Genomic DNA, 27,409 nt, shown 5'->3' with positions numbered 1-27,409 from the left:
TGTTGACTAATCGGAGGTCTAGTGGAGCCAGACGTAGTCTCAGTGGAACAACCGACGATTAGAGAGACTGAAGCTTTTGGTCTAATCTACAGGTTGAAGTAATTGTTTCTCTACTTGAACAAAAAAAAAATTCATCAGATTTATTTTACGAGATCGTGCATATTTTCCTATCCCATTTCAAAATGCTCGAGGGTTAGAATTTCGCAAATAATTCGGGAAAAAACCTCCAAAACCACCCACACTATGAACATGACGGACAAAGAAAGAGGACAAAATATACAGTTCCTCAGGTAAACAAGGGAACATCCCTTCACTGCTATTATGTAAAAATGTGTAGAACAGGTGTCACATGCATATTCACCTGTTTGACTCATTTTTACATAATAGCAGTGAAGGGATGTTCCTTTGTCCACCTGAGGAACTGTATATTTTGTCCTCTTTCTTTGTCCATCATGTTCATAGTGCCAATTTTAGCTTCAGCTGTGGTCACGCATGACTGCACGGGACCCCGGGGTATTCCCAATGGTTTGAGTTCGATGGGTATTCCCCTTTGAAAGAGTACCGGTATGATGGGATCGAGGCCGAGGCACCGCAAAAATGACGTTATACTAAGTAAAAATGTATGTAGCTATAACATATAAAATACAGAATCCACAACATATGGCAATATGGCGCAATGCAACTGTCCTGCTAGCTGTACTTTGCATGCTAATGTTAACCAGCGAAATTGAACAAGGAAATCGTGAGTTGGAGCGAACGTAAGTAGCTCGATCATCATCATGATTTTCTCATCTAATTATTGACATTTTCCGAAAATGTCAGAATTTTTACAGGAAGGCAGTCCAAGGCCAAGGTTTATTGAACTAAATGAAATTGTATTATATGTTTGTGCTTCTGTTGGATGAGGGTTAGAAATAGATCTAAAAGTACCGGTAGTCAATTAATTCATCACCACTTTTCACTCCGACTCGTACTGACGGGCGACGCAAAAGCTGCCTGGCGCTGGCTGGCTCATGGGCTTGCGTGCTGTAGTGTGGGTGTCCGTGGAAATTAGGACTAGTATGAAAGTTCGCGGATATTTTGACGATATTATGAAATGTGTTATTCGACCTATGATTTCTCATATTCTACACTAATTTATTTATTTTAATTATTACCGAATGGACGGCACAGTTTTTTTTATTACAAATTGGTTCAACTAGAAATGTTATCGTCGAAGGATTCCAATTCCAAGAGATAGATCTATTGCGATCTAAAAATTTGGCGCTAATTCAGAATCATATCCATACTTTGACATTCAGAATCATATCCATACTTTGACCCGTAACTCTACTTAACTAAAACATACCAAAAATCAACTAAATCTTCATCAGTTGTTCAGATAATGGTCATGATTTAAAAGTTGTTATATGTTTCTTACCTATTTTGTGTCAATTTTTTTTCAAGTATTTTCCCCCAAAACGAAGACATAATATTCACTTTCTCATACTAGGTTTTCAATGGTAAACCGCCGCACAATACACTCCAGCAAAGCATAGAGACGGTGGGGTGCGGGTGCAACTGAAGTTAGTGACTGTAATTTCAGATCCTCATTAAATTCATGTGAGTAATTCATCATTACGGTCGCTAATTTCATTCACATGCGCCGATCGGTTGTTAATACAGGTCAGCGACAGGAGACACGAACAAACCAAACAAACGAACAATTAAGCGGCAGGCTATCTGCGCATGTGAGATAGACAGCCACCCGTCAGGTATTGCGCAACTGCTTTAAAGTAGATGTCATCGCTATCAGGAGGAGGGAACCATGCAGTCATCTCTGGAAAAGGAGAAGAAAAAAGGGCTTTAAAATCATGTACCAAAATGGTATATGATTAAAGACATACCTGTATATTGTTTTACATGTATACAATGCTATATAGGTCAATATGCATTAGCGTTAATACTATACTATGCTTTGCTTGAGTGAATGTTGATGTGCAGGGCTGCAACTCATATTTTGTTATTCAAATAATATAATATTATAAAGATATTCATTGATTTTTTAATATTTGTTAAAAAAAAAATTCTCAGACCTGGTATTGCTATAAGCTATAAGTTCCACCCTAAAAAAATGCTCCAGATCTCATTTATCTTGTGACATCATCTGTCGATCCTTAATGAGCTAACAAGAGACAGTGCAGTACCGGTATGTAACTTCCCCCAGCTCAGCACATGTTCACAAAAGAATTTCATTCTTGCATACAATACCTCCACATTAGGCCTACCTTTCTTTTCCACTCCTATGTTGTATGGTCTGTTGTAAACAGGTGGTCAGCTCTGGTGAATAACAAAATATGAGTTGTTTGCAGCCCTGCGCATCAATAGGAATCGACTTATATTTACATGTTACACGACCTTTAACTGTAAGCTAGGGGGGAAGAGACATGCGGTGTTACCAGGGGCGTAAATCCCGGGGGGATGGGGGGGGGGCTGCATCCCCCCCCCCCCCTACTTCAAGTCAGGGGGGGGATGGCCTGTACAATCATCCCCCCCCCCCTGATATTACCCCCAAAAGAAGAGAGGAAAAAAAGGAAGAAGAAGAAGAAGAAAAAAATGTGATTGTTTCAATTGCAGCATAATGCATGAGAAATGAGTTATTTTGTTTATGTATAGCCTACACGTATACAGGAAGTCACGATCAGGAAACGTCAAGGCTTCCGCGCTTCGCGCGAGATGGGGAAACTGAATTCAGATAAATAGGGCTTATTAAGAGTCGAAAACGGTGCAACGAATCGTCTTCTTTCTATAATAATTAAATCAAACTTCTAAGCTTTTCGCGCGGGAAGGGGAAACTGAATTCAGACGAGAATTAAGAGTTTAGAACAGTACACCCAATCGTCTGATTTCTCTAATAATTTAAGGGAACGTCAAGGCTTCGCGCGAGAGGGGGAAACTGAATTCAGACAAAGATTTAGAGTCGAGCACGGTTTAACAAATCGTCTACTTTCTCTTATAATTTAATGAAACGCCAAAATTTCCGCGAGGGAGGGGGGGGGGCCGGGGGGGAAACTGAATTCAAACAAGGATTTACAGTTGAGAACGGTACGCTACAATAAATCGTCTTCTTTTACTAATAATTTAAGGAAACGTCTAAGCTTCCGCGCTTCGCGCGGTAGGCTTATCACCCACACACCCCTAATGAGCGAGCGTGTGTGTGTGTGTGTGTGTTTGTGTGTTGTGTCTTGGTGCGTGCGCGCTTGCGTATATTAGTGTGGGCGTGTGCTCCTGCTAGTATGTGATGGCTATCGCCGATCATCCCCCCCACTCCTCGGTACGGATTTACGCTCCTGGGTGTTACGGACAACTTCAAAGGGTCCTCTTGGACGGTATGTCCATTCTTTCCAACTCCCTGGTTGTATATATTCAACTACGGTATATGGTATTTCTCCATTGAGGGCATTATAATTATTCAAGGTTTGTACAATGTCATGTCGTCGTGCTTACTCCTAGAATAACTTTCTGGTGTCATTTTGTTTATTTGATTTCTCTCCAACTGGTCAAACACAACATTTTCCAGAGTTTTTTTATGGAGCTTTCCCCATGAATAATCACTCACTTACTCACTACCATGTCATTTTCATTTCTCAGATTTTCTTAGAAAGTAGCGGTACGAGAAAACAGCTGAGAATGAAGAAGGCGGACAGAAAAACCATAAAGAGGAACATCGTGACCCTCTCAAGGGACATTGACTTTTTGAGCGTGACCCAGGAACTTCTTGCCCAAGGCATCTTTGAAAATCATCACATAGAGAAGTTTAATGTAAGTTGAATGTCATGTCCATAAGATTCATTTGTACCAATCAAACACAAATTTAAGAATACCCTACCAATAGGGTTTATTTACATAAACGTCGAAGACCTAGGGGTTAGGGTTACGGTAGGTTTAGTGTTACTTAAAGTAGATATTCATTGATTTTAAAAACTAACTTTATTTTCATTATTAAAGTTGAAACTTTGATTTGGCAAGGTTATCAAAATTCAATGCTTGGAAACTTTTGAAGTACTGATTATTATAAATTACAAAACTCTTAAATACAGCTCCGGCATAGCACCTAAAGAGCTCTACGAATGCTGCTGAGATGTGTGAGATCACAGGATGGACATGATTTGCACAAGCAGACGATGTCCCATGACATCTCACACATTTTAAATGCCTGTTTTTTCATCTTCTCTTGAGTTCTTTCTCTTACTTTTACTCTTACGCCATTTTATATTCAGCTGCACACACCGCGGTATGTTTTGCGTTTCAAGAGGGAACAAATGCCGTCCTTAATATCATTCCGGGGGTTTTTCAATTTGAAAGTTTGGTTTCTTTGATTGTTACTTAAAGGTAATAAAAAGTTTTGGTATGGGGTTATGAATTTGGTTCAAATGAATATATTGGAAGCATATGCAATCCTACAATATTCAGTGATCGTTGTCGCGGTTGAAATCGAGTCTAAAGTGATGAAATTGCAAATGATAAACTCTTTATGTTGTATAGCTCCCTCTCAAGGTCAAGATCTTAATTGAGCTTTTAAACAATGTTTCTTGACTAAAATCAACCAATTGGCTATTCCCCTTTGAAAGTTATATATATCACAACTACATATTCTAAGATTTTCATGGTCGCAGCTACCATTGTATGGCCTAGACGCAATTCGAAATTTATCAAAATTTACCGGGAGCACCGATAAATTGTATGTTTAACTTTTCTCGAAAACAGAAGTTTTTTAGGGGCTAAATTTTCTAGTGCTGAAGAATATATGATTTATGGGTAAAAATGTGAATTTCAGTACCTTATTTGCATAAATTACCATAAATATGCAAATGAGTGGATTTTTCTAAAAAAAATTAAAATATAGTAATCTTTAAACTGCACTTGACATGCATGCAAATTTTCACGACGATCATGGGGGGGGGGGGGCCTTAAAGACATTCTGTTAATATAATTTTTGGACATATATGATATTCCATTTTTTTGTAATAAAGAAATAAATTCAGCGATTCTTCTCCTTATATTAATTATCAAAGTCGAAGCCCAGCAAGAGGGAGAAGAACATGGCGCTCTTAATGGACATAGAGACGAGGGGTCCCAGGGCCTTCACTAGCCTAGTAGATGCCCTGATGAAGGCCAACCAAAAACATTTAGCAAAGTTGCTAGGATACTCGGCGTCTGGACCTTCACAGGGCCAGATGGGCCAGGCCCAGGCTACGACACCTCATGACAATAGACCGGGTCCGTTTGGTCAACCTACCAAGCCAGTGCCACCGGGTTAGTAATTGGTAGATTGAAATATAAAAGTTCTGGTTACATAAATTAGAAAACGAGAATAAATGTTTTTCACCCAATTTTTGGGGTATTTGGCATATCAAAGTCTCTTTTTCTTTTTCTTCCTCTTCTTCTTCTTCTACTAATTCTCCTTCTACTTCCTGTTTTTCTTCTTCTTCTTCTTCTTCTCCCACATAATATTTGATATAGTGCCTTTTTAAAGCGCTTTGGTCGGTTTCAACTGGTAAAATGCTTAACAAAAGACAGTTTTATTAATTTTGTCCTTGCATTAAAAAAATGCTCCACATTTGTATCTACCATGTAGGACATGGACCACTTAAAACATCAATAAGCACACCCATATGGGAGGATGAACCATACACCATGAACTTTGCCTATCATTGATCATGTTGCTGTTTTCATCTTTATTCTAGTGCCTGCCAGTGATGGCTATGGTGACTGCAGCTCAACTCTGGTGGATGCCTTAGGCTCGTATCCACAAGCTATGATGGAAAGTGATCTTGTAAGTGGATGGAATCCTCCCAAATCATTGTCCTTATATACTGTAAATCTATGTGTATAAGACCATGGACCTATTACGGATGGAAATTCAACATGATTCTTTCTTTGATCCAATGATAGTCACCAACTTCTGATTATGTGCATCTTAACAAGAACATTCAGCTGTTTTAACAATAACGACTGCTCAAGCATTTTCGGTCATTAACAAAGGAGCAGTTTTGTTTGAATGGTGTGCTCTGTACGAGTGTGTCTTAAATAAAAACATCCCCAAGGGGGGGCAGCAAAGTTGAAAAGCACACGACTTTGGTGATATGAAATGTATTATTACTGATTTGCACACTTTCGCACACATGACCTTATAAAACGAGTAGAAGGCCATGATCTTTATAAGTCCTGTGCATTGTAACTCTGGAATATTATGAGGAAATAGGGGAAAACAGGATTTTAAATCACAACCAATCCAAATATAACCTCTATCTAGTATATCAACATGTTTTTCAAAATAAAATACAGTACACGGAACAACAATTTCCGATTATAAGCCAGAACTGCACATCGATTTTCCATGATTTAGGCGAGTAATTATCTTCTGCGCATGTAGATTAACATGTGTAAAATTACTATCTTGAACTGTCCCAGCTTTTGGTGGTGACCATGATGAGATCAAAGTGAAGAAACATGTACGCGATGTTATTGAAATGTCATTGACGGAGACAATCACAATGAATTCGTTAATAAAACGATGAATGTCCATCCCTAATAGGTCCATGATAAGACGCACCCCTATTTTTAAGACCAAATTATTCCAAAAAAAATATTTTAAACAAAAGTGCTCTTTAGGGGAAACCGTAGTACGTTAGAAAACCCAAGCAAATTTCATTTTGATTCGAGGTGAAGTTAATGGCATCGATTTGTGCTTGTGAGCTTGTCACAAATAATATTGACAATGTCGTTTTTAAAACTAAAGATGACAGACAAAGGAACAACTGCAGAATTAAGCCCAGACAAATTTTCCTCCGAATCCAAACAGGCTAGTTATTGAGTGGTGAGTCAATATCCCCCGTGTGAGTGAGCTGCAAGATATGGGTGTGTGAGCTGAAGACATGGGTAAGCTTCTGCCGGCAGAGTGCTATGTGAAGGGTCATAATTTATCGAGACTGAAAGAAAGAAACAAGAAAAAAAAACTCTCCCCTTCAAATTAGGAATGTAGGTTAACTTCAAATAGTAGATCCTATTCTTTATTAGCATTAAGTTATTTATTGTGAGACACAGAGATTTTCGAAAACCACTGAAAAGTAGCATTTTGAGGACTCAAAATATCCTGTACCTGTGTATAACTATAAGACGCACCCCCGACTTTTGAATTTTTCTGGTGAAAAAAAAAAGGTGCGTCTTATACACAGAGATTTACGGTATGTATCACATATATATGTCGCTCTCCTAATCCCAGCGCTTGTGGAAATTTATTGTGAGGACATGATACCACCGGGAAGGTAATTCTGATGTAATTTCCTATGCACACATCTAATATTGTTGTCGACAATATTTTAACAGATGCGTTCATCAAAGCAAAACATTTCTGTCTTTCGAATGTTGCACAGTTTTTCTTTGAATCTGGTCATGAGAATGACCCATGTTCAAACTCTGCTGAAGAATTACAAAAAACACCAGCAGGGCCCCATTGCATATACAGGGAGGTGATGTTTTGACCAGGTAAAACATGTATACTCCAAAGAAAATCAATGAAAAGAAGTTGAATTGATATTTGTGAAATTTATTTGTATACTAGTACTAGGAAGCTTTATTTCATCCTTTACATAGGATATTCAATATAAAACACTAGCTGTATGGCTTATTACTCTCCCCTCTCCTCTGGCACATGTAGAGGTAGGCGGGCACATCTACAGAGAGGTACATGTACGTGATGTTTTGACCACGTAAAAGATATATAATCCAAAGAAAATCAATGAAAAGAAGTTGGATTGATATTTGAGAAACCCAGTTGTATCTTAGAAAGCTATATTTCATCCTTTACATCTAGGATATTCCATATGTATACATACAATACTAGCTGTATGGCTTACACTGCCTCCATCCCGTCTTAATTCTGCCACTGATATCGCATTGCACCATTGATCTAAACTATTTTTAAGAGAACCAATTTTTATGGTTGCGAGAATCAGTAAAGTGTGACCACTTTATTGTTTAATTGTATTTGTTTTTTTGTAAACGGTGAGGTCTGACCAGGCCTTATTGCATTCAAGTTCATTGTAAATGCCTAGTGTAGCATTCTTCATTCACACATTCAAGCATCATATCTAAATCAGAAGAATGACCAAGTCAGAGAGCAATATTTAGGTGCAGGTTACTTTATTAAGGCCAGGCATCCATCTGACTATTCAGCCTGCACTTAGTTTATATCAGTATCAAACAATGGAATGATTGATATTCATGACTTACATCTACTAGCTAACAAGGTGGTCCTCTTATTCCTGGCCTGGCATACCTTATTTTAATCTTATGTGTGCCATTAGCTAACTTAATTGCTTTGGTTGGCAACCTAGTCTGGTTTGCTTGTCAAATTTGAATAGATTAAGACTAACCTAATATAATGGTATAATAATCATCAAAAGCAAGTTAGGCAAAATTGAGGGTGGATAGAAGTTTCATGGTCTAGATTGGAAAGACATTTCTGTGTACAGACATGAAAATGGGCCAGAATGAAATTGGCATTTCTCTTTACCAAAGTTACCTACCGTATTGAAGAAATAAATATTATGTCAAGTCATCATATGAAAAAGATAGACTGTTTTCTTCTTTGACTGCATGTAGGTTTAATTCCCCCTCCTACCCCCCCCCTTAAAAACAACAGCGCAACAACAACAACAACATCACAAGTGTAAACGTTGGTCAAAATCATTCTACATCAACATGTACTTTTTTGCTCTGATTAGGTCTACAAAATGACATCGGATCCCAGAGGAATAGCAGTTATCATAAACATCAAAAACTTCTACAATAACCCGGATTTGGAGGAGAGGACGGGAACAGACATAGACTGTCTCAACTTAAAATATATGTTTGAGGAGCTCAAGTTTGAGGTTTCCGTACATAAGAATTGTACAGCCGCAGTGAGTACATGTAGCCATAATACAATGGACTTTTATCATGTGTTATTTTCATGCATACTGTTGTAAACCGATCTCTCATATTTATATTTATTTTTTTATTGAAAAAGAAGACTACCCTTTCCTGTGTGGAGTTTGGGATTCTTTCTCTTCCAATTAAAGCCAAACTAGCAAATTATTCAACCACTTTCGATACACAATCCGATGCTGAGGGGTTTCAATTTGCAATAAATTCAGATGGATCAGAAGTGTTTATGTGAAGGGAAATGATGACCTATAAATCTTTATTCGCTTATGACCTAGCTAATTGTCTGTATTTTGTTTGTGGTAAATACCATTAACTTGCAGTTGTAATATTGAGTGTAAACTGCATTTGATTTGGTGACATTTTTTCTTTTGTTATACCTAGTACTCAAAGAAAAATGAAGTAATGTTTCATCCATTCATTGATATTTCTGTTATAGAATTTGTTCTTGATAAAAGTAAATTGGGTGAGCCTTTGTGATTTAATGATTTAAGTGACACTTTTTCTCATAATTTATATAAATTTCATATAACATGACACTTTCATTAATGTTGTAAATGTTTTGCAGGAAATTGAGGAAATCATTGAACAGCAGAGGAAAGACAACCACTCCAGGTATGACTGCTTCATTATAGCCATCCTTAGCCATGGGGAGAAGGGGGACGCTATTTATGGCACGGACAGCAATCTAGTGACCTTACAGTACATTATGGATCAGTTTGGTTCTGATCGATGCCCGACTTTGAGTGGAAAGCCCAAGCTCTTCTTCGTACAAGCATGTCGAGGAGGTAAGTTTAAATTGTAAGTCTTTAGGCACAAACCCATCTAGTTATTTATTATCTTGCATTATAAATATCTATAAATCTCTAACAAACTATTTCTAACAACATATCTCATCCATCAAAAATGTGTTTGTTTTAATGACTTGATACCTCGATTCATCTCTATATTATATTTTTAGTATCAAATATCAAATCCAATATATTTTTTGCTTTTTCTTGTACGAATGCCAAAGATCTAATTATCAACTAAACAAACTATTCATTGAAGCTACTGAAATTTTTGGATTTTGTTTTGCCTCCGCCTATTAAAGGTGGTGCCAGAGGCATACATTTTCGTGTTGTCCTTTGTTGCGTCTGTCCATCTCGCTTTCTCGTTATCGAGATTTCTCAAGAGCTCCTTAACCCTATTTTAACTGGGCTATTTCAGACTAGGTTTTTACTGAGGGTCAATTTGACCCCCCCCCCCCCCCAAGATCTCAGCCATTTCATAGCCGATTGCCGCAAAAATTTGCATGCATGTCAAGTGAAGTGTATAGAGTACTATGGTGATTTCAATTTTTTGAAAAATTGACTCATTTGCATATTTATGGTAATTTATGCAAATAAGGTCCTAACATTCACATTTTTATCCATAAATCATATATTATTCATATTTAAGCATTCTTTTTCACTAAATATATTTGTTAGACCATATGGAATCATAATACGATATAAAAATTGGAAGAGCCAGGTTATTCCTTATGTTATCTCTTGTTTTGATAATTTCTTATGTATTTCAATGTTTTGGATTTGGATAGCATGCTGTTAATGATCCTTGCAAACAAAATTTTTACCAGTTAAATTTGTGATAAATGATATTGCCTTGGGTTGATCTTTTAAAGGTGTTTTTTTCTTGTATTCATGCTAGAGAAACAAGATAAAGGAGTACCGGTCCTTGCAGCAAATGGGGCTGAAACATTCCAAGAAGCTGCTGGTGATAATTGTCCTCTGATGGATGATGAAAATCTAGCCCAGATGGAGGAAGATTCCGCTGATAATCCTGCATCCAACCGTAAAAAGATGCCCTGTCAGAGCGACATGCTTCTTTCATATTCAACTGTGCCAGGTGAGATCTTGTAAGCTCCATATGGTGAACCGCTCTTTTGTGTACAGGTCCACTAAAAATGAAAAGTTTGATTCGTTTAATTGAACTTTGAAGTTTGGAATACCTGTAAGAAAAAAAGATTCAGATTTGAATAGGGGTCCTTATCATAGGAGAAAAGGAGCACTTTTCCAAAGTAGCTGTATAGAGAAAGTCTTTGGAAACATGGTGTTTCATCCATTTTTCACGTTTTGCACAACCTTTCATCATATATCATCTGTTTAAAGATGAAGTTGAGTTCTGGCCATGTGATTGCATTGTGAAAGAAACGGTGTGGAATCGCCCAGAAAAGGTTGATCATCTAGCATATAAGAATTTGTGTGTATTGCAAGGTTCTGGAAACATCAAAATTATAAGAAATTTGGCCAAGTCTTGGTAAAGTTACAAACACTGTACACAGAAAGATGTATATGGGACTACACGAACACGTGGCATAAAAATCCTACCCCCGAGTTTTACGATGTTACATGAAATATTTAGAATATGAAGGCATTTGAAGAGCCATGCTTTTCGGGGAACATGTCTTATCTGATGTTCTTCCACATTTGCATAATAAGAATGATAACGCTCACAAATTATTTTTCACCTCTTCCCAGAACTCATCCTTCTCTTTAAAGAAAAGTGAGAGATAAATGAATGGTAGGCTATATGGGTGCCACTAAAAATCAATAATTTGAGACGCAACAAAAATTATATTTGCAACGTGGATCTCTATATAGTATTCTTTGTCTAGCCTTGTGTGTTTGAAGGCATCTCAAATGTTTACGCAAATTTACCTACCTTTTTTTCTTCTGTTTATCCCTTCTAGTGTTAATCTGGGGGTTAAAAGCTTTCTATTGATGTAATTATCTCAATATTTGGGATCGTATATATCTCGAAATATTTACACTTGTATTTCTGCTCTAAAATCTTCTGCGGGAATAATACTACAAGATGTTGTGTTATACAATTGATTTTGGTGGTGTTTATTTCTTATAGGATACAAATCATGGAGAAATAGAAAAAGAGGAAGCTGGTACATTCAAGCTTTGACAGAAATCATCAACCAAAACGGCAGAGAAGAGAATCTTCTCTCTATGCTGACTAAGGTATTACAATACCCAAAGCTCGTAATCTGACATTTACTCTGGCTTCAAGTGCTCTGGGCTTTATTTCATGGTCATATTGTGGTTGAGTGGTTTAATCACTTGACTGAAACTGAAAAGGCCAAGGGTTTGAGCCACATCACAGCACTTATGTCCTTGAGCAAGACATTTTATCTACATTTTACACCCAGATGTTAATTGGGTACCTGATATTGTGTATGGATTAGCATGTGGGCACCTAGTCGAAATGCTCCCCATGGAGTGGATAATGTGCTCTATATTTGCAGAATAGTAATTGGAATCCAGTCTAGTAAAAAGTCACTAAAGGCTCTTGCCATATTTCATATTAAGTTTTGAAATGGACTTAGCAGTCTCTATATACATTACCAATAGCATGATTTCTATTATGTTATTATACAGATATACACTGTCTTGAGAGGTTCTGGTTAAAACTATGCCCAAGAGGTGACTCCAATAGTACTATGTTACTTTTGGAGTCACCAAGGCCCATAGTTTTAACCAGTACCTCGAATAGAAGGCATGTTATATTTGTTTTATAACCTGCATCAAAATTTATATAAATTACCATTTTTGGGAAAAAATAACAAAAGAAAAAGTCAATTTTTATCTAAAAAGATATTAAATATTTTGTTTTCATTAAATTAAGATTTGTTTTAAATAATCACCTTTTTTTTCAACTCCCAAATAGTACTTTTTCAGAGCAACCTTAAAATAGTTGAAATATTTCTGGTCATGAGCTCTCAACCAAACAAAAACCAAGACATTTTTGATGCATGATATAATGATTTATATTGATCATGACATATAACTATGTAATCTAGGTGTGTACTTGATTTTACTGTGTTTCAATGGAAAATGAAGTAAATCAACAAACTGAGCTGGAAAAAAGTGGCCACCTGAACATGCTTCAATAATTTGTGTTTGCAAAGCAAAATTTCTTTAAGTTTTAACCTCATTGGTGTTGTGTGTTCCTTCTCTTTTCAATATCCCCTTCAGATCAACGACAGAGTAGCACAGGATTTTACGACTCGTTGCGTGAATCATTATAAGCAGATTCCAGCCTTCACCTCAGCACTTAGAAAGGAGTTCAAGTTCTTCCCAGAGCAATAAGAGTTATAGGGTGCCCCGATCAGACCTCACTGATAACGATAATGATATAGCATACCTGCCAACCATCCCGACTTAATCAGAATATTCAGATTTTCTCGATTTTTAGGACCTGAAAATAGGAATATTTTTTCACAATTCTAAATGACCAAATATACACTGTATATTTTTATAAAATACATTATATATTTTTTTCTTTTTCTCAAGCCAAATTTTGCTTGTTTTACTATGTGCCGCGATTTGAGACTTCGCATTTTGCGTGCGTTCAATGGCTGCATGATCGAGCAGCGAACTTGTATTCACTTTTTTGTACAGATTTATAACGCATTTTCAGTTACACTGCCGCTGCATACATGGCCATGATAAGGCTGTGCGATCGCCTGTTCAATACACACGTACATGTATGCCTGTACCCCTGCAGGGGCTCTGCCCCCTTGACCCGCTGGGGTCTACGCCCTGACCCTCTCTAAGGGTACACATTTCTTATTTTCACATGTTGGCTGGTATGATATAGTTGTTGTCTGTAGTTTTGCGAGTGAGTGTTTGAAATACAACCATATGACATAATGCCAATTATAATGTCTGGAATATGTATTACTCAAATATACATGTAACTAAATCTTGGCAAGTTTTATTTCTGAAATATAGTACTGAAAATGTTCAATTTTAAACAATAATACAAAGATAGAGGAATAGTGAAATTTAACTGATATAAGTAGATGATATATTTTGTGAAGGAGGCACTTTAGAAAGAAGTTCAGTTTGTTCAAGTTTAAATGACCTTTATATGCCCATGCCCACATCGTTTTTTTATGAGGTAGTTGATTCTCTTGCATGGACAATTTCAACTAGAGACCAAATATTTTTTATGAACTACAGTACCTGTATTTATTTTATTAGTATGTTATTGCCACATTCCTGAAAATTGATGTATTTGTTCATTTTAATCAAGTGATGGTTATGCCAAAAGAGTTTAATGTAATTGTACATTAGGTCTTTCTGTTTCTTATGTTTAAATTTTGTATCATGAATTTAAGATAAATATAAATTTGTATATTTATATGCCATTGAAACAAACATTTTATGAAATAGAACACAATACTCACTGAAAAATCAGTACTAGACCTACATGTTATTGAAAGACTTCATGTATGTATAATCTGCATATTGATGCATAATTATTTTCACTATTTATTGCATATTATATATGCAAATACTTTTTAAAAGGCAATAACTACTGGCATACAGCTGAACAAGGCTTGTGGTTTCTGAAAACATCTGAATACAGTACTAACAATTCTCTTCATCTAAATGCATATTTGTATTTGATATGCTATTGGAACTACGAGTAACAGGGTTTCATTTTTTATATGTATTGTATGTTTTCAACAAGAATAAATAACTATGCATTGTATTCATCTTAAATTCAATTTTGTATTGTATTTGTCTTGTTTTATATTTTATGGCTACCCCATCAAAGATCACAAGCCGTGCGCTTTCAGGAAATTTCATGTCCTTCCTCCTTAGATACATTTTATTTTTCGTTTGTTTGTTTGATTGTATAAATCTTTATAAATATTGAATTGTGATTTTGAGATCTTTGATATTAATGTTGTACGACATATACTGACATTTTCTGGCCTGTTGCCTTTATACATTGTACAAGCAAAACTTGTCTGTCAACGTTATAGTGACACTACTCGGAGGCTGTATTTTGTAAGTCCTGTGTCATATAGGACACAGAAAATGATATGTAGCTTATTTTTCATGTATTTCATCCAAAATAAAGAATTACTCCTCTTGAAGCGGGACTACACTACATGTACTTGTAGCTACTTGCGCCCTCTATACAGCCAACAATGTCTCGGCAGTACCCATTTATCCCCATGGTCCCCTTTTCTTATGTTAATTGAGAGATGATTTGATGAGATAACCACCTGTCAGTGACCACACAGAGAGGTCTAATCCCCCCTGGCCAAACTAGTACAGATAGGCTTTAATTAAGGCTCGTTCGGATATGACGTGGCAAAACCGCAATTAAAAAAAAAAATGTAGTATGATGTATAATGTAATACACTTCAGATTTCTGTAAGGCCTAAAATGAAAAACTTGTTGTATTGCCCTTTAGGTGCCAAAACATGGTTCGGTCGGTTGGAAAAGTTTTGTTTTTTTTTAACTTTTTTTTTTGTCACCCTCCTTAGGCCGATATTTTTCAGATTTGAATGTTTAAATTTGTTTCTTCTTTTTTTCCGCCCTCTTTTCGCTGATATTTCTCAGTTTTTAATGCTTTAATACATGTGTTACGTCTTCATTCCATTGATATCTTTTTCACCTCATACACATCCATAGTTTGCACGAGTGAGAATTTTGGAATAATTTGATTTTATGCATTTATATCCTATTTAAACAAACAAAATACAAATTTTTTTTATTCATAAATAAAAAAAAATCTAAAAAACGGTTCAATTTTTTTTTTTTTTTAAATGCCGACCGTAGATTTTCATATTTTTGGGTCGGTCACAAAGGGTAATACAACAAGTTTTTATTTTGGCCTAATTATAACACAGAGCTCAATGATTACGCCCAAGTCCTTTGTTGTGCGCAGTTGCCAATCATTTATGCTATTAAGAAAAAAATGCTGCAGCTTTTTTGCGGCGGTTTACTGTGCCATATCTAAACAAGACTTGATAGTACTCTACCATTACCCCTGGAACATACACTATGAATATGACAGACAATGAAAGCGGACAAAATATACAGTTCCTTAGGTAGACAAAGGAACATCCCTTCACTGCTATTATGTAAAAATGTGTAGAACAGGTGTCACATGCATATTCACCTGTTCTACACATTTTACATAATAGCAGTCAAGGGATGTTCCTTTGTCTACCTGAGGAACTGTATATTTTGTCCGCTTTCATTGTCTGTCATGTTCATAGTGATACATCCATGATCCATTAACCATTAAAGATGAAGTTGAGTTCTGGTCACGCGATTGCATTGTGAAAGAAACGGTGTGGAACCGACCAGAAAAGGTTGATCATCTAGCATATAAGAATTTGTGTGTATTGCAAGGTTCTGCAATCATCAAAATGATAAGAAATTTGGCCAAGTCTTGGTAAAGTTACAAACACTTGCACAGAAAAATGTATATGGGACTACACGAACACGTGGCGTAAAAAGCCGGCCCCCGATTTTTACGATGTTACATGCATATTTAGAATATGAAAGCATTTGAAGAGCCATGCTTTTCAGGGAACATGTCTTAACTGATGTTCTTCCACACTTGCATAATAAGAATAAGTAATGCTCACAAATTATTTTTCACCTCTTCCCAGAACTCAACCTTCTCTTTAACCTTTTGACTACTAAATTCTCCTATTGAGGACTACCGGTAGTTTATTTTTAGGCCGAAAACTATTCTCTAGATTCTCTAAATTCTTTGAATTTCCTATTTTTTTTAAAGCCCCACTGTCCTACTTGTAGCTACTTGCTCCCTCTAGATAGAAAACTTCCCCAATCGGTGCCTGTTGTTCCCCCATGATCCTCTTTTTGTTATGTTAGTCGAGAGCCGAGTTGATGAGATGGCCACCTGTCAGTGACCTGGCTGGATGGTCTAATCCCTTCTGGCCCAGTAGTATATCGACGGTCTTTAATATCTCCTCATAATTCTGTTAAGAATTCTTCCAAAATCATATTGCAGTCAGCTAGCTAGATTGTACAGACTGGCTTAGTTTTGATTTGGAGAATATGTGATTAACCCTGCTAGAAGCTGTATAAAACTCTTTTCTTTGTGACCGAGATGAGATCACTACAAAGCACTACCGGTATATAAACTGAGCAGGGTAATTTACACATTTCATTTCCTGTTTCACGTACACATACATTGACCTAGCTTTTCCACAAAGTGCACACTATATAAGGAAGTAGGATATGGCTTAAAAGTCGATACTAATGTATGCAACACAGCATACATGTATACAGTAAACACATGTTAGATACAAAGGTAGGCAGAAGTGCACTATTAAAGGCTTGTTCAGATATGGACGAGTAAACAGCCGCCACCACAAAAGCTACTACACTATGATTATTATGTATGAACTAAATATACAAACTAAATATCCAAAATTGTGACACATTATGTAAATGTTCATTGTAAAGGGCAATTTTCCCCAAAAATAAGTATCTGCTTTTCCTGTCGAGTGAGGGGTTTCCCTACAACTCATTTTCAGTAAAATGCACCCTCATCTCATTCGACTACATGTATTTATTCCAATTTATTTAATCGATTGGCATTTTATATGAAAGTATATGCTCCCAATATTTACATGGGTCACCAAAGTCAACACAAGGTCGATTGGGTATTGGAATAAATTGAGTTTGGTTTTTTTCAAGCCTACCAAGAATGAAATTTGTATTTTAGACAATCAAAAAGCACTCTCAAAATTTAATGTAAATCAACTGTAGTTAAAAATTACTTTTCTTTCTTATTAATTTAAATATTATGGAGAAAATGTCCCCACTGTAAAATATGCTGTAGTACATGTATGTTCAATTATAATTATAGCCTTGTTAACAGAGACTGTATTGAACCGCCTTTTAAAAAATAGGGCATTGGCCCATGGCCAATTATAACTTCATAACCACTGTGTACTTCCGAATGTTACCATAAATAGAAGTGAATATACACAAAGGGGCCTTTGTTGGGAGAATTTTTTCTTTTTCTTTCATTCCAACCCCGTGCCATTTATGTACATGTAATATTGTCACTTTTTTTCTTCTTTTAACGAGGCGATTTACAATGTCAAGGGGGAACAAGGATTATAGACTTGAACTCATATACTGTAGCTCAGTGGAGGAAAAGTTTGGACTTTGAAAAAGGACTATAAAAACTGAACTTGAAATAGTATTAGTGAAATATAATGCAAATAGCTATTTATGTCCCATTGTCTGTTTGGAGCCGAAAGGGTGTTAAGTTGTGAAAGGCACCAACGTATGAAGTTTAATTCACATCAGCTCAGTGGAGGAGAAGTTGTGGTTTAGCTCATGCACTAAATAATGTGAATGTGAAATAGCTATATGCATTATACATGTATTTCACTAATACTATTTACGACCTATTGTCTGTTATGAGCAAGAAGGGCATTATCTCAGGAAAGGCGTTAATTAGTATACTTTCAATATCTGAATTTTTGTATCAAGTTTTACAATGCACAGTTTATTGTTACCATTGCAATTCAGTCTTCAGACCACAAGAATGTAATATATTCAATAAAATTCTTCAATCGATCAATTTAATACAGAGTTGAGGCCAATCTGCCTCCAAACAGACAATATGTATATGATGAGTAACTGCACAACTTCACATAAAAAAAGAGACTTGTAAAGACATCTTGTATGATAAAGACAACAGGTTTATTCAATATGCTCAACCCACAATCTTACAGTTACAGAAATGAGGGGGTACAATATACAAGTATGACCAACAAACAGTTTTTTTTTAATACACAAAACACATTCACTACTTTCACACATCAGGCTGCAAACAAATAAGACGCTTGAATAGTAATCGTTATTCTACCTACTCAAATCATGTCCCCTCTCATCCTTAATCTCAATCAAGATTTTTTAGTTTACAGAGCTCAAATGCTGGTTTTATTTCGCTCACGTCACTACAAAAATGAGCAGGTTTCCTCCTTCCCTCTTTGCCGTCATGATTTCTTTTTTTTTTAAGGATAAGTTTCGACTCGACTTGAAAAACTTCTCTGATTGGCATCATTCCAACACATACACCAATGAATTTTTTTTTTCTGTGTAAAGAGAGCATTGTGAGCCACACCTTTTGACCGTTGCTTTGCAAGAGCAACAAGCGTCACTTATTTGACATAATTCAATAACTTTACAATAGGCTAATTATACAATAATAATATTAAAAAATGTCCCACGTTTCTCTACATATACGACTAGAAAGATCAAAATCTTGCCATGTATTTACGCTGTCATGGCGATTCCTACGTGCGGAGCCGGAGCTCCAGTGATTTATATTAAAAAGTGCCGCTTAAGAATCCACGTCGGAACCCGGGAAGCGTGCATTTTCGCAACCCCGCTCCTGCGTACAGATCAGTAAAGGCCTGATGTTTTTTACACCATACATTGTAAATTGCTACCAATACAAGAAAAAAAAATTGAAATTACATTTTCTCTTTTTTTGTTTGTCAAAATTCATCTTCTCCAGCTTATCTGTGCTCAAATATAACAACAAATCTAGCAAACTACAATGATTAGCTAAGTAGCCAACATTCTCTCTCATATTTTTTTTGTATTTTTTTTCTATAGTTTTTGTTGGCAAAAATGGTATACATTAGCAAGAAAAAACTGTACATTCCTAGCCGAGTATACAATGAAAAAGGAATGGAAAACCCCCAAGGTCGTATAGTACCTATATAGCAAACAACTGTACAAATATATTATACTTTTTTAATTCTCTTTTCTTCTTTTTGACAATTATCAATACACAAGGGTTAACTTCAAAGTAAAAACAAACAGAATCTTTATGAGGACGAAGGCAAATACAAAATAATAGTAATAATAAAGATAATAACAATAAATTTGTTTAAAATGGAACGAGTGCCATCAATATTAATTTTGTTAATGAAATGCCGACAGTGTTGGGTCAACAGCTACGATATCTTCATCCTGATAAGTAAAATATGCAAAGTAACAATCTGCAGTATTTTCAAATGTGTGCAGCTAATTGAGCTAATGTAAGCGGATAGTGAGTACATTATAAGCTCAGACAAACATTCATACAGGTGAAAGAAAAACTTCACATGATATTTGCAGTGTCTGCCACATCCGATCTTTCTCAAATTTGATCTATAAAAGGCATATTGGAATTCAATTGCGACTATCACGAGAACAGTCGGTCAGAATTCAAATTGAGTTATTTAAAGATTTTGTTTTTAAATCTCCCATGATCTGATCTGCATCATTTTCCAAATTGCGTTCTCTTTGCATGTAACACTAAAAACACATCAAAAGTACACCTACAAACAAAAATAAATAAATTAAGAATAATCAATCCTACTTTTGTACATAAAAAGATACCATTTCTTCTTTTGAACACAATAAATACAAATTTTGGTCAACTGGATTTCAACACTCATGAGATGGACATTACTTTACCATGTAAAAGGAGAGGGGCAGATATTCCCTTTTTTCAATTTTCAATAAATCAAACAAGATACAGTTTACTTTCTTATTCATCTTTTTAAAAAACCAGAATATATTCAATTCCTAAATTTTAAGGTGCAGAGGAGAAATTCAAGTAAAATATAATATTGACAGAAGCCATATTACATCTATTTCATTTATTTACCATTTACTCATACAAAATCTTGAATTCTACATAATATCAGAACACACTTCATTTATTCTGCCGAGTCAAACGTCCATATTTATACAAACAAGATGAAGAACATGATTCTCAGTTCTCAGTTTTAACAGACACGATTTCTATCTATCCCCGGTGAGAGCATCTGAATACTTCACACAAGAAAAAAATTCAACAATTTGCAAAAAAGATTGCTCTTCGGAAATTTGAGATCGACTTCATCAAACAAGTTGTAAAAAGTAATTCAAATGCAATGATCACATCAAATGTTTTTGTTTTCTTCTTCTGAATTAGTTACATAGTTTTACAGCCCAGCTAAAATGCATTGTAATGCCATCGGGAGGCAAGGGGGCACGGGACACATAAGAAAGGGAAAAAGAAGAATCTGAATGTATTCAATAAATTACTAAGCACGTCCAGAAAACCGTTTCGATATGACTTATGCTAATTCTATCTTTATTTTTTTTTTTAAATCAAGTAAACACACTTTTCTTCCACAGAATGTTAGATAAACACCACCCTCAAGAGAAGCAACAATCAATTATACATCCATTATTTAGCCAGCGGCAATTTCTTATTCCTTAAACCGAAAAAAGGTCATATTTGTGCATCAGCAAATCTACAAATTACAACAACACACAAAGAGATGCTTATACATGTATTTAAAAAATAAAAATAAAAATAAATGTTGAAAAAAAAGAAATTTTTGTTGTGTAATTGCTTGTGTAAATGAAAACATAAAAAAGAGAACATTACAAGTAGTGGATGACAAGAGAGACATGCAGCTGCCAATAGGAGTTAGTAGTACATCTCCAATACATTGTTACCATATGAAGACGCTTTTATAGGGTGGAGCACAACACGCTGGATCTGATTCAGTGCAACGTTCCTCGGCCCAGTTCACACTGCCCAACCTATCAGAGCAAATGACCTGCACATGCGTGACCACACACAGAAAGCTAGAAACGTCAAAGAACGTTAACACTGTTCATAGATTTCTAACTTGTGGCATCACAGTCATGTGCAGTTGACCGAAGCAGTATGAATAGATAAGATGCCTGCATGTTCATCATCAACACAATCTGTATTGTTTGGGTAGTTGGGCATTGTGAACAGGCTCGTATTGCATAAACGCCCCCAACACTTGCACACTCGCACATACCTTGTTAATGACTCCCAGATTCACTTGGGCATGTTAATCTCCACACTGTTCAACCGTACTTAACATGCTGGATCTGAGCATAGCTTTCGACTACAGTTTTTTACAAAAAACAAATATGGCAGAACAACTCCTCTGCCGATTTTTCAAATATCCTAATTTTAGGTACGCACAGGAATAACCTTCAGTACCTCCTGATAAACAAAGACATGTAATTCGGCATGAATTAACTTATCTCAGCCCTAGATCTTTAATGCTTTGGATCTTAGCATGTACAGGTAAAGAGAATCAAGAAAACCTCCCAACGCCTTACTCCCAAGCACCCAATGCCTATTACATCCATCATGCCATTGTGGTAGCCAATTCTTCCATTTCTAATACAAGTCTGCATATGTGCAAAGGACATGTGCTTTTGTTTTTAAAAAAAAACTAGTCAAGCAAAAGACACACGAGCTAATATATATATATACACAAGGAAAAAAATGGGTTGTAGTTTGTTTGCGAGGAAGAAGGTGCCAATTTGAGCACTTCCTCTTTCGACTTGTACATGTGTAACAACTTATTGAGTTCCAACTTAGTTTGGCATTTTTTTTCCCTTCGTACACTTCTGTTGTCGACGTTGGACCCCAAATCATTGCACTATTCCATACACAAATATAAAACTGAAACCAAAGAGAGAGAAAAAAAATATATATATGAGCACGAAACTTCTGTAGACAACGCCACCTAGAAGGTTGTATGAATTTGCATTTCAATTTAAACACGTTCCAAAAATGGAAAAGAAAGTTCACCGTTTCACATACAAAGACTATATCTAGGTGGTATTAGGTGGTCTATACAAACATGTTCACATAGCACTTTGGCTATGCAGTACAATTCATTGAAAAATGGTTGGTGTGCATGCTACATATGCTAGAGAAATTGAAAAAAAAAAAAAAGGAAAATTAAAACAAAACGAAAACGTGCTGAAACGATCTACGACGTTTTGTTTTTATAACGTTTGGAGGCAATATCAATAGCAAGAGACAAACATAGAAATGACTGCTACTCGGCTGAATGTATAACCAGCAGCTGACAAACATTCGATATTTTTTTTTTAACATTCAATTTATGAACTACTCTACTTTGCAGTACTGACATGTGCACGAATTAGGCACATACAGTTTTTTTTCTCCTCTTAATCATTGTAAGAATTTAAATATTCACTTGTAACAGGTCAGAATATACACTGTCTATACACAGGATGGACGAGGACTAGGCATCTCTTTAAAAAGATGTTACACGTTTAAGACAAAAGTCCATGCCTCAAAGAGTTTTTTTTTTGTATTTTTTTTGTATTTTTTTTTTCTTCAATAATTTTTTTAGATACAGCTGATAAGCTAACCAACAGTACATCATAAAGTTAGTGGGTTTTTCTTTATACAAAAAAAGAGGGTGAATGAAGACAACAGAACCGAGAGAAATTCAGTGGCAGGATGGGAAATGATAATATGAACAAGAGGCTTTTTTCCATCATTTATAACTCGCACTCATACTCACAATTGATATTACGCACGCGCACACACGCACACAAATAAGAAAGAGATATATTATCCACATCTACGTTTTTGCCATACAACACACCCACTTGTTTTTCATGTTTTTTAACGTTTTTATCCTTCCAGAGCATAATAAAACCCACCCCGTTCGTTCACATCTAATTAATCACAAAGAGAATTATAATCGGTTGGGGCCCCTGTTCGTAGCAAAAAGCTAGTCCACAGAAGAATCACACACCGCGTCAAAATCGACACGTGCTACCAACTAGCTGCCATGGTGAGAACACAGACATCCGTCACCGGTATAGTTTTTTTTCGTAAGCTGACGTCACATGTAACATGTCTCTACACTACTACATTATTTTGAAAACAAACTAACAAAAAGAAAGGAAAAAAAATGGTTTAAAATCTTGAAAAAACATGATGCAACTTTTGCAGAGAATGTCTAGTTTTTAAACCTCTCTCTCACATAAACACTCATCAAGAATATGAATAATTATTAAATCAAGATTACATGGTGAATTCTTTTCCATTTTCAGAGTCTCGTTTAACGCTACGTGTATAAGTAAGTGATTCAAACTTTTCTTAAAGATGCCTGCTGGAGATTAATTTTTTTGTTTTGTTGAAGGTGGTGGTGATACATAGCATTCCACATGTCTTTTAAAAAGTGTTTCTTTGTTTAATATTCTCACAAACTCTGCTAGGGTTTTCTAAAGTGATGGTGGCTCGCCCACCACTGATCCATCCTCAGTTCCAGACCTTGAGGAAACTGTCCCAAGATCCTGTCGCTACTGCCATACCGTCTTCTGTCACTCCCAAGCAACTCACTCTGTTGTCGTGGCCAGCCAGTACACCTGCACCATGGAAAATGAGAAAGAAATACCTTGTGAAGTGAAGGCTCTTGGTGGGAATATATTACATTTATGAATATGCATGAATATGTAAATGTTGTGGAGGCGGAGTCAGATTTGGTGAAGAGGAAATGGAATAAACTAGCCAAGTAGGGTACATGTGCAGCAAGGCAGGTATTATTTTTAATTTTGTATTACGTGAGATTTTGTGATTTTCATACAACAGATCCTGGGTTCAATCCATGCTCCATGCTTACAACCTTTAACAGTGTGTTTTTTATCAACTTTTAAAGTATTCAATGGGGACCTAGCAAAAGGGAAATCTGACCTTAATAGCAATCACAAAAAACAAAATCAGAGAAGCATTGTTATCACTAAAAGTAATTGGTAATGTCACTGTTATGGAGTGCCAGACAACTTTCTATTCGTTCCAACATACAAAATGACAAAAATTTCTTTTTTTTTCCTTCTCAAAATGTATGACTTGGGAGGACCTATAATAATATACTATCCATTATATATATTTTGAGTAGTGCCCCAAGGGAGCTTGAAGAAAAACTGTATCCACTGACAATATTGCCGATCTGAGATATGGATACCTATAGTGGTGTCACATTTCAAACATTCATAAATCTCTCATTATTGGAATAAAATATTTTAAACTTTCGCCATTCTGTTTTTCTGATTTTATACAAATGAACATATTACAAGGGTTGCATTGCCCTTTAACTGTCAGCCTGCATGCAAGATATCACCCCCAAAACAAAACAAAAATGGTGGAAAGAACACTTACCAGCTCGTTCGCCCTTCATGGAGTCCCACACATTGCAATTAAAGTCATCATATCCAGCTAGCAGCAGCCTGCCGCTCTTTGAGAATGCCACCGACGTAATTCCGCAGATGATGTTGTCATGTGAGTAGAGTATGAGTTCTTGGTCAGCGCGGATGTCAAATAGGCGGCAGGTCGCATCGTCTGACCCAGTGGCAAATGCATATCCATTAGGGAAAAACTGGACAAGGAAGGAAGGCAAGGTAGAAGCAAGGATTAGTAACATTCGTATGAATAAATACTAAATTCATCATCATCATCATCAAAACTAATATTAGATACCGTTAAACGAAGATAAGTTGATGTTATTCGCTCTTTTGCAATTGATTGCAATTTCGCAGTTGACCAGTATGTACAATCAACTGGTCATACGATTGATTGCAAAGCTCTGTGTTACAGGGGCCCAGAGTATAATGCATCACCCATTGTACAGCTCATAAGAAATTTCCTTCTTTCATACGATAGCTTAGTTAGAATTAAAGTTACAAGTGGATTACTGTTATTTTATAAGTGACTAGCACCCCTTCCACCCCCCCCCCCCCCCCTTATTACAACAGTTCTTCTTTGTATCACTATTGTTCCTTTCCACCCAGGTTCTAACTGGGTACTCTGTAGGAGCAAATGTCAGTATAATTGGAAAAGTATGTGCGTGCCTGGAAAAGCATGTGCGTGCATGTAAAAGGTGACTACACTGTAGCTGGAAGGCTCCCCAGGGAAAGAAGAATGTGCATGCACTGTAATGTGTGCATTAGTACTTGACTCCAGTGACTGGGATAATAATAATACTGTAAACCCTTTGATCTGCTGTAATTGATTAAGTCCTTACTAAGAAAAAGTTATTATCATAATTATTAATTAAACATTTGTTTATCCACTGATAGGTTTTGGTTTTGGTTTCATTGTGCAAAAACAGGAAAGGATACTCTCCCCTCTTGACTTTATCTTGAGAGAGAAAATGACCCATTAATTTTTTTATTTTTTTTTCCCCTTTCTTTTTGACAAATCAGGTTTAGCGTAAGTGGGGGAGGGGTTCTTACATGTATACTCCTTGAAGCACTGTACTTTTGATATTTAGTTGGTTATCATGAGTACAAGGAATTCTCAATTCAATTCCTTCTGAATAAATTTGCATACAAGAGGGTGAGTATAAATAAACTTTATATCTATAAGGGCAACTACTTAAGTCAAAGTAGTTATAGATCCATTTCCCTGATTTTATCTACTATGACATAATGACAAAATGAGTTTCATGTACAATTTCAGGGGAAATTTCTCTTGAGCCGTTTCTATCGTATCCACTGATTAACAAGAAGAATACATGTAACTCTCTAAAATGCATGTTCCAAGATACAAAATGATGTTCCTTCTCCCCCAATGGCCCCCCCCCCCCCTTCACCTGTGACTTTGCCAGGTCCCCAATGAGAAGGCAAACACATCTACCCCCTCCCCCAACGGCAGTGCATGTTCCAAGATAGAAAATGATGTTCCTTCACCCCCAATAGCCCCCCTTCACCTGTGACTCTGCCAGGTCCCCAAATGAGCAGGCAAACACATCTATTCCCCCCCCCCCCCCCCCCCATAAAGAGGACCCTCCGTGGTCTATCATGGCTTGAAATGGCTCACCATAGAGACATTGCACATTCACCCTATCTTTTCTCACAAAAACCTACACACTACTGCAGTTGATTGTGCAACTGTCGTTTTCCTAGGGTAACGTACTCCCATGAATTCAACAAAGGGAATACAGTGGGACAGTTTAGATTTGTAAGGTGGATCATAAATGCTCCTCACCATTTATGAAAATCAATTTCATTCTTCCTAAAAACAGGGTTTCACTCTCTTTATCATATGAAAAGTTATTTGTAAGCAAAAATCAATAAATTAATCTTTTCAATGTTAAAACAACATCTTCGAACCGCCTTTCAATATTCTTCTAACGAATTTTCCTAGTCTCGTGCATGTTCATCATACTAGCGTGTATAAAGCAGGTCAATGGGTTCTACTCTCATATATATGGCTCCATCATTTTGTGGGATAGAAAATCACTTTTCTTGTAGAGAAAACCTGAACGGCTGATAGGGTCAGAATAGGTGACAAATAAGTCCTTCCTCTCATCATGTCATAAAGACATTAAATGTTACTGAAGGCCTATGCAATCGGACCCTAAAATTGTATATCTGGACCACATTAAGAAAAAATAAATTTTGGAGCTATAAATTATTATTATTCATTCTTACAATGAATGAAGCTATTCTGCAATAATTTTGGCTTTAAAGTGTGTAGTTTATTTCCTACATTAATAAATACCTCTTAAACCTCAACCCTAGATCAAACGCAATACCTCATTTAAAGTTTTCTTTCTAAAAATAACATGAAAACTGACTTGTAATGCAATCCCTAAATGACAACATTAGGGAAGTGCAAGTTGCATGCTTCATACATGAGTTCATGTCAACAAACATAGGAGTTTTTCTGTTAGACAATGCTTTCAATAGAGTCAGATAGTTCTGCCTGTATGAATTGCATGTGAAAACCA

General features: G+C 36.2%; 2 protein-coding genes across 6 annotated transcripts in view; one reads left to right on the top strand and one right to left on the bottom strand.

Moving 5' to 3' along the window:
• Positions 1 to 3,436: 3,436 nt before the first annotated feature.
• On the top strand, positions 3,437 to 13,106 carry LOC586121 (caspase-7-like). The gene is made up of 8 exons (XM_030979089.1): positions 3,437 to 3,801; positions 5,055 to 5,295; positions 5,727 to 5,815; positions 8,769 to 8,945; positions 9,536 to 9,755; positions 10,657 to 10,854; positions 11,869 to 11,978; positions 12,993 to 13,106. The coding sequence occupies exons 1-8, from the start codon at positions 3,583 to 3,585 to the stop codon at positions 13,104 to 13,106; spliced, it is 1,368 nt and encodes a 455-aa protein (XP_030834949.1). The 5' UTR covers positions 3,437 to 3,582.
• Positions 13,107 to 18,499: 5,393 nt separating this feature from the next.
• LOC115917973 (guanine nucleotide-binding protein subunit beta) overlaps positions 18,500 to 27,409 on the bottom strand; it is a 46,363-nt gene continuing 37,453 nt past the window's right edge. For all 5 annotated transcript variants that reach the window (XM_030979736.1, XM_030979757.1, XM_030979765.1 and 2 more), the window contains 2 exons: positions 24,838 to 25,054; positions 18,500 to 24,047 (listed from right to left, as the gene is read on the bottom strand). In XM_030979736.1, coding sequence (XP_030835596.1) covers positions 23,941 to 24,047; positions 24,838 to 25,054 — 324 coding nt within the window. In that variant the 3' untranslated portion in view covers positions 18,500 to 23,940. The remainder of the gene's footprint in view (positions 24,048 to 24,837; positions 25,055 to 27,409) is intronic.

This window comes from Strongylocentrotus purpuratus, unplaced genomic scaffold (assembly GCF_000002235.5).
Source record: "Strongylocentrotus purpuratus isolate Spur 01 unplaced genomic scaffold, Spur_5.0 spur5_contig_816, whole genome shotgun sequence".
NCBI lineage: Eukaryota > Metazoa > Echinodermata > Echinoidea > Camarodonta > Strongylocentrotidae > Strongylocentrotus > Strongylocentrotus purpuratus.
Note: the sequence above shows the minus strand (reverse complement) of the source record. Positions and strands in the feature narration are given on the sequence as shown.

Bases quoted from the DNA above. Each gene is read 5' to 3' on its own strand.
- LOC586121 (XM_030979089.1), top strand. From the start codon at position 3,583: ATGAATAATCACTCACTTACTCACTACCATGTCATTTTCATTTCTCAG. The intron at 5,296-5,726 runs GTTAGTAATTGG...TCTTTATTCTAG, and splicing joins TACCAAGCCAGTGCCACCGG to TGCCTGCCAGTGATGGCTAT. The intron at 11,979-12,992 runs GTATTACAATAC...TATCCCCTTCAG, and splicing joins TTCTCTCTATGCTGACTAAG to ATCAACGACAGAGTAGCACA.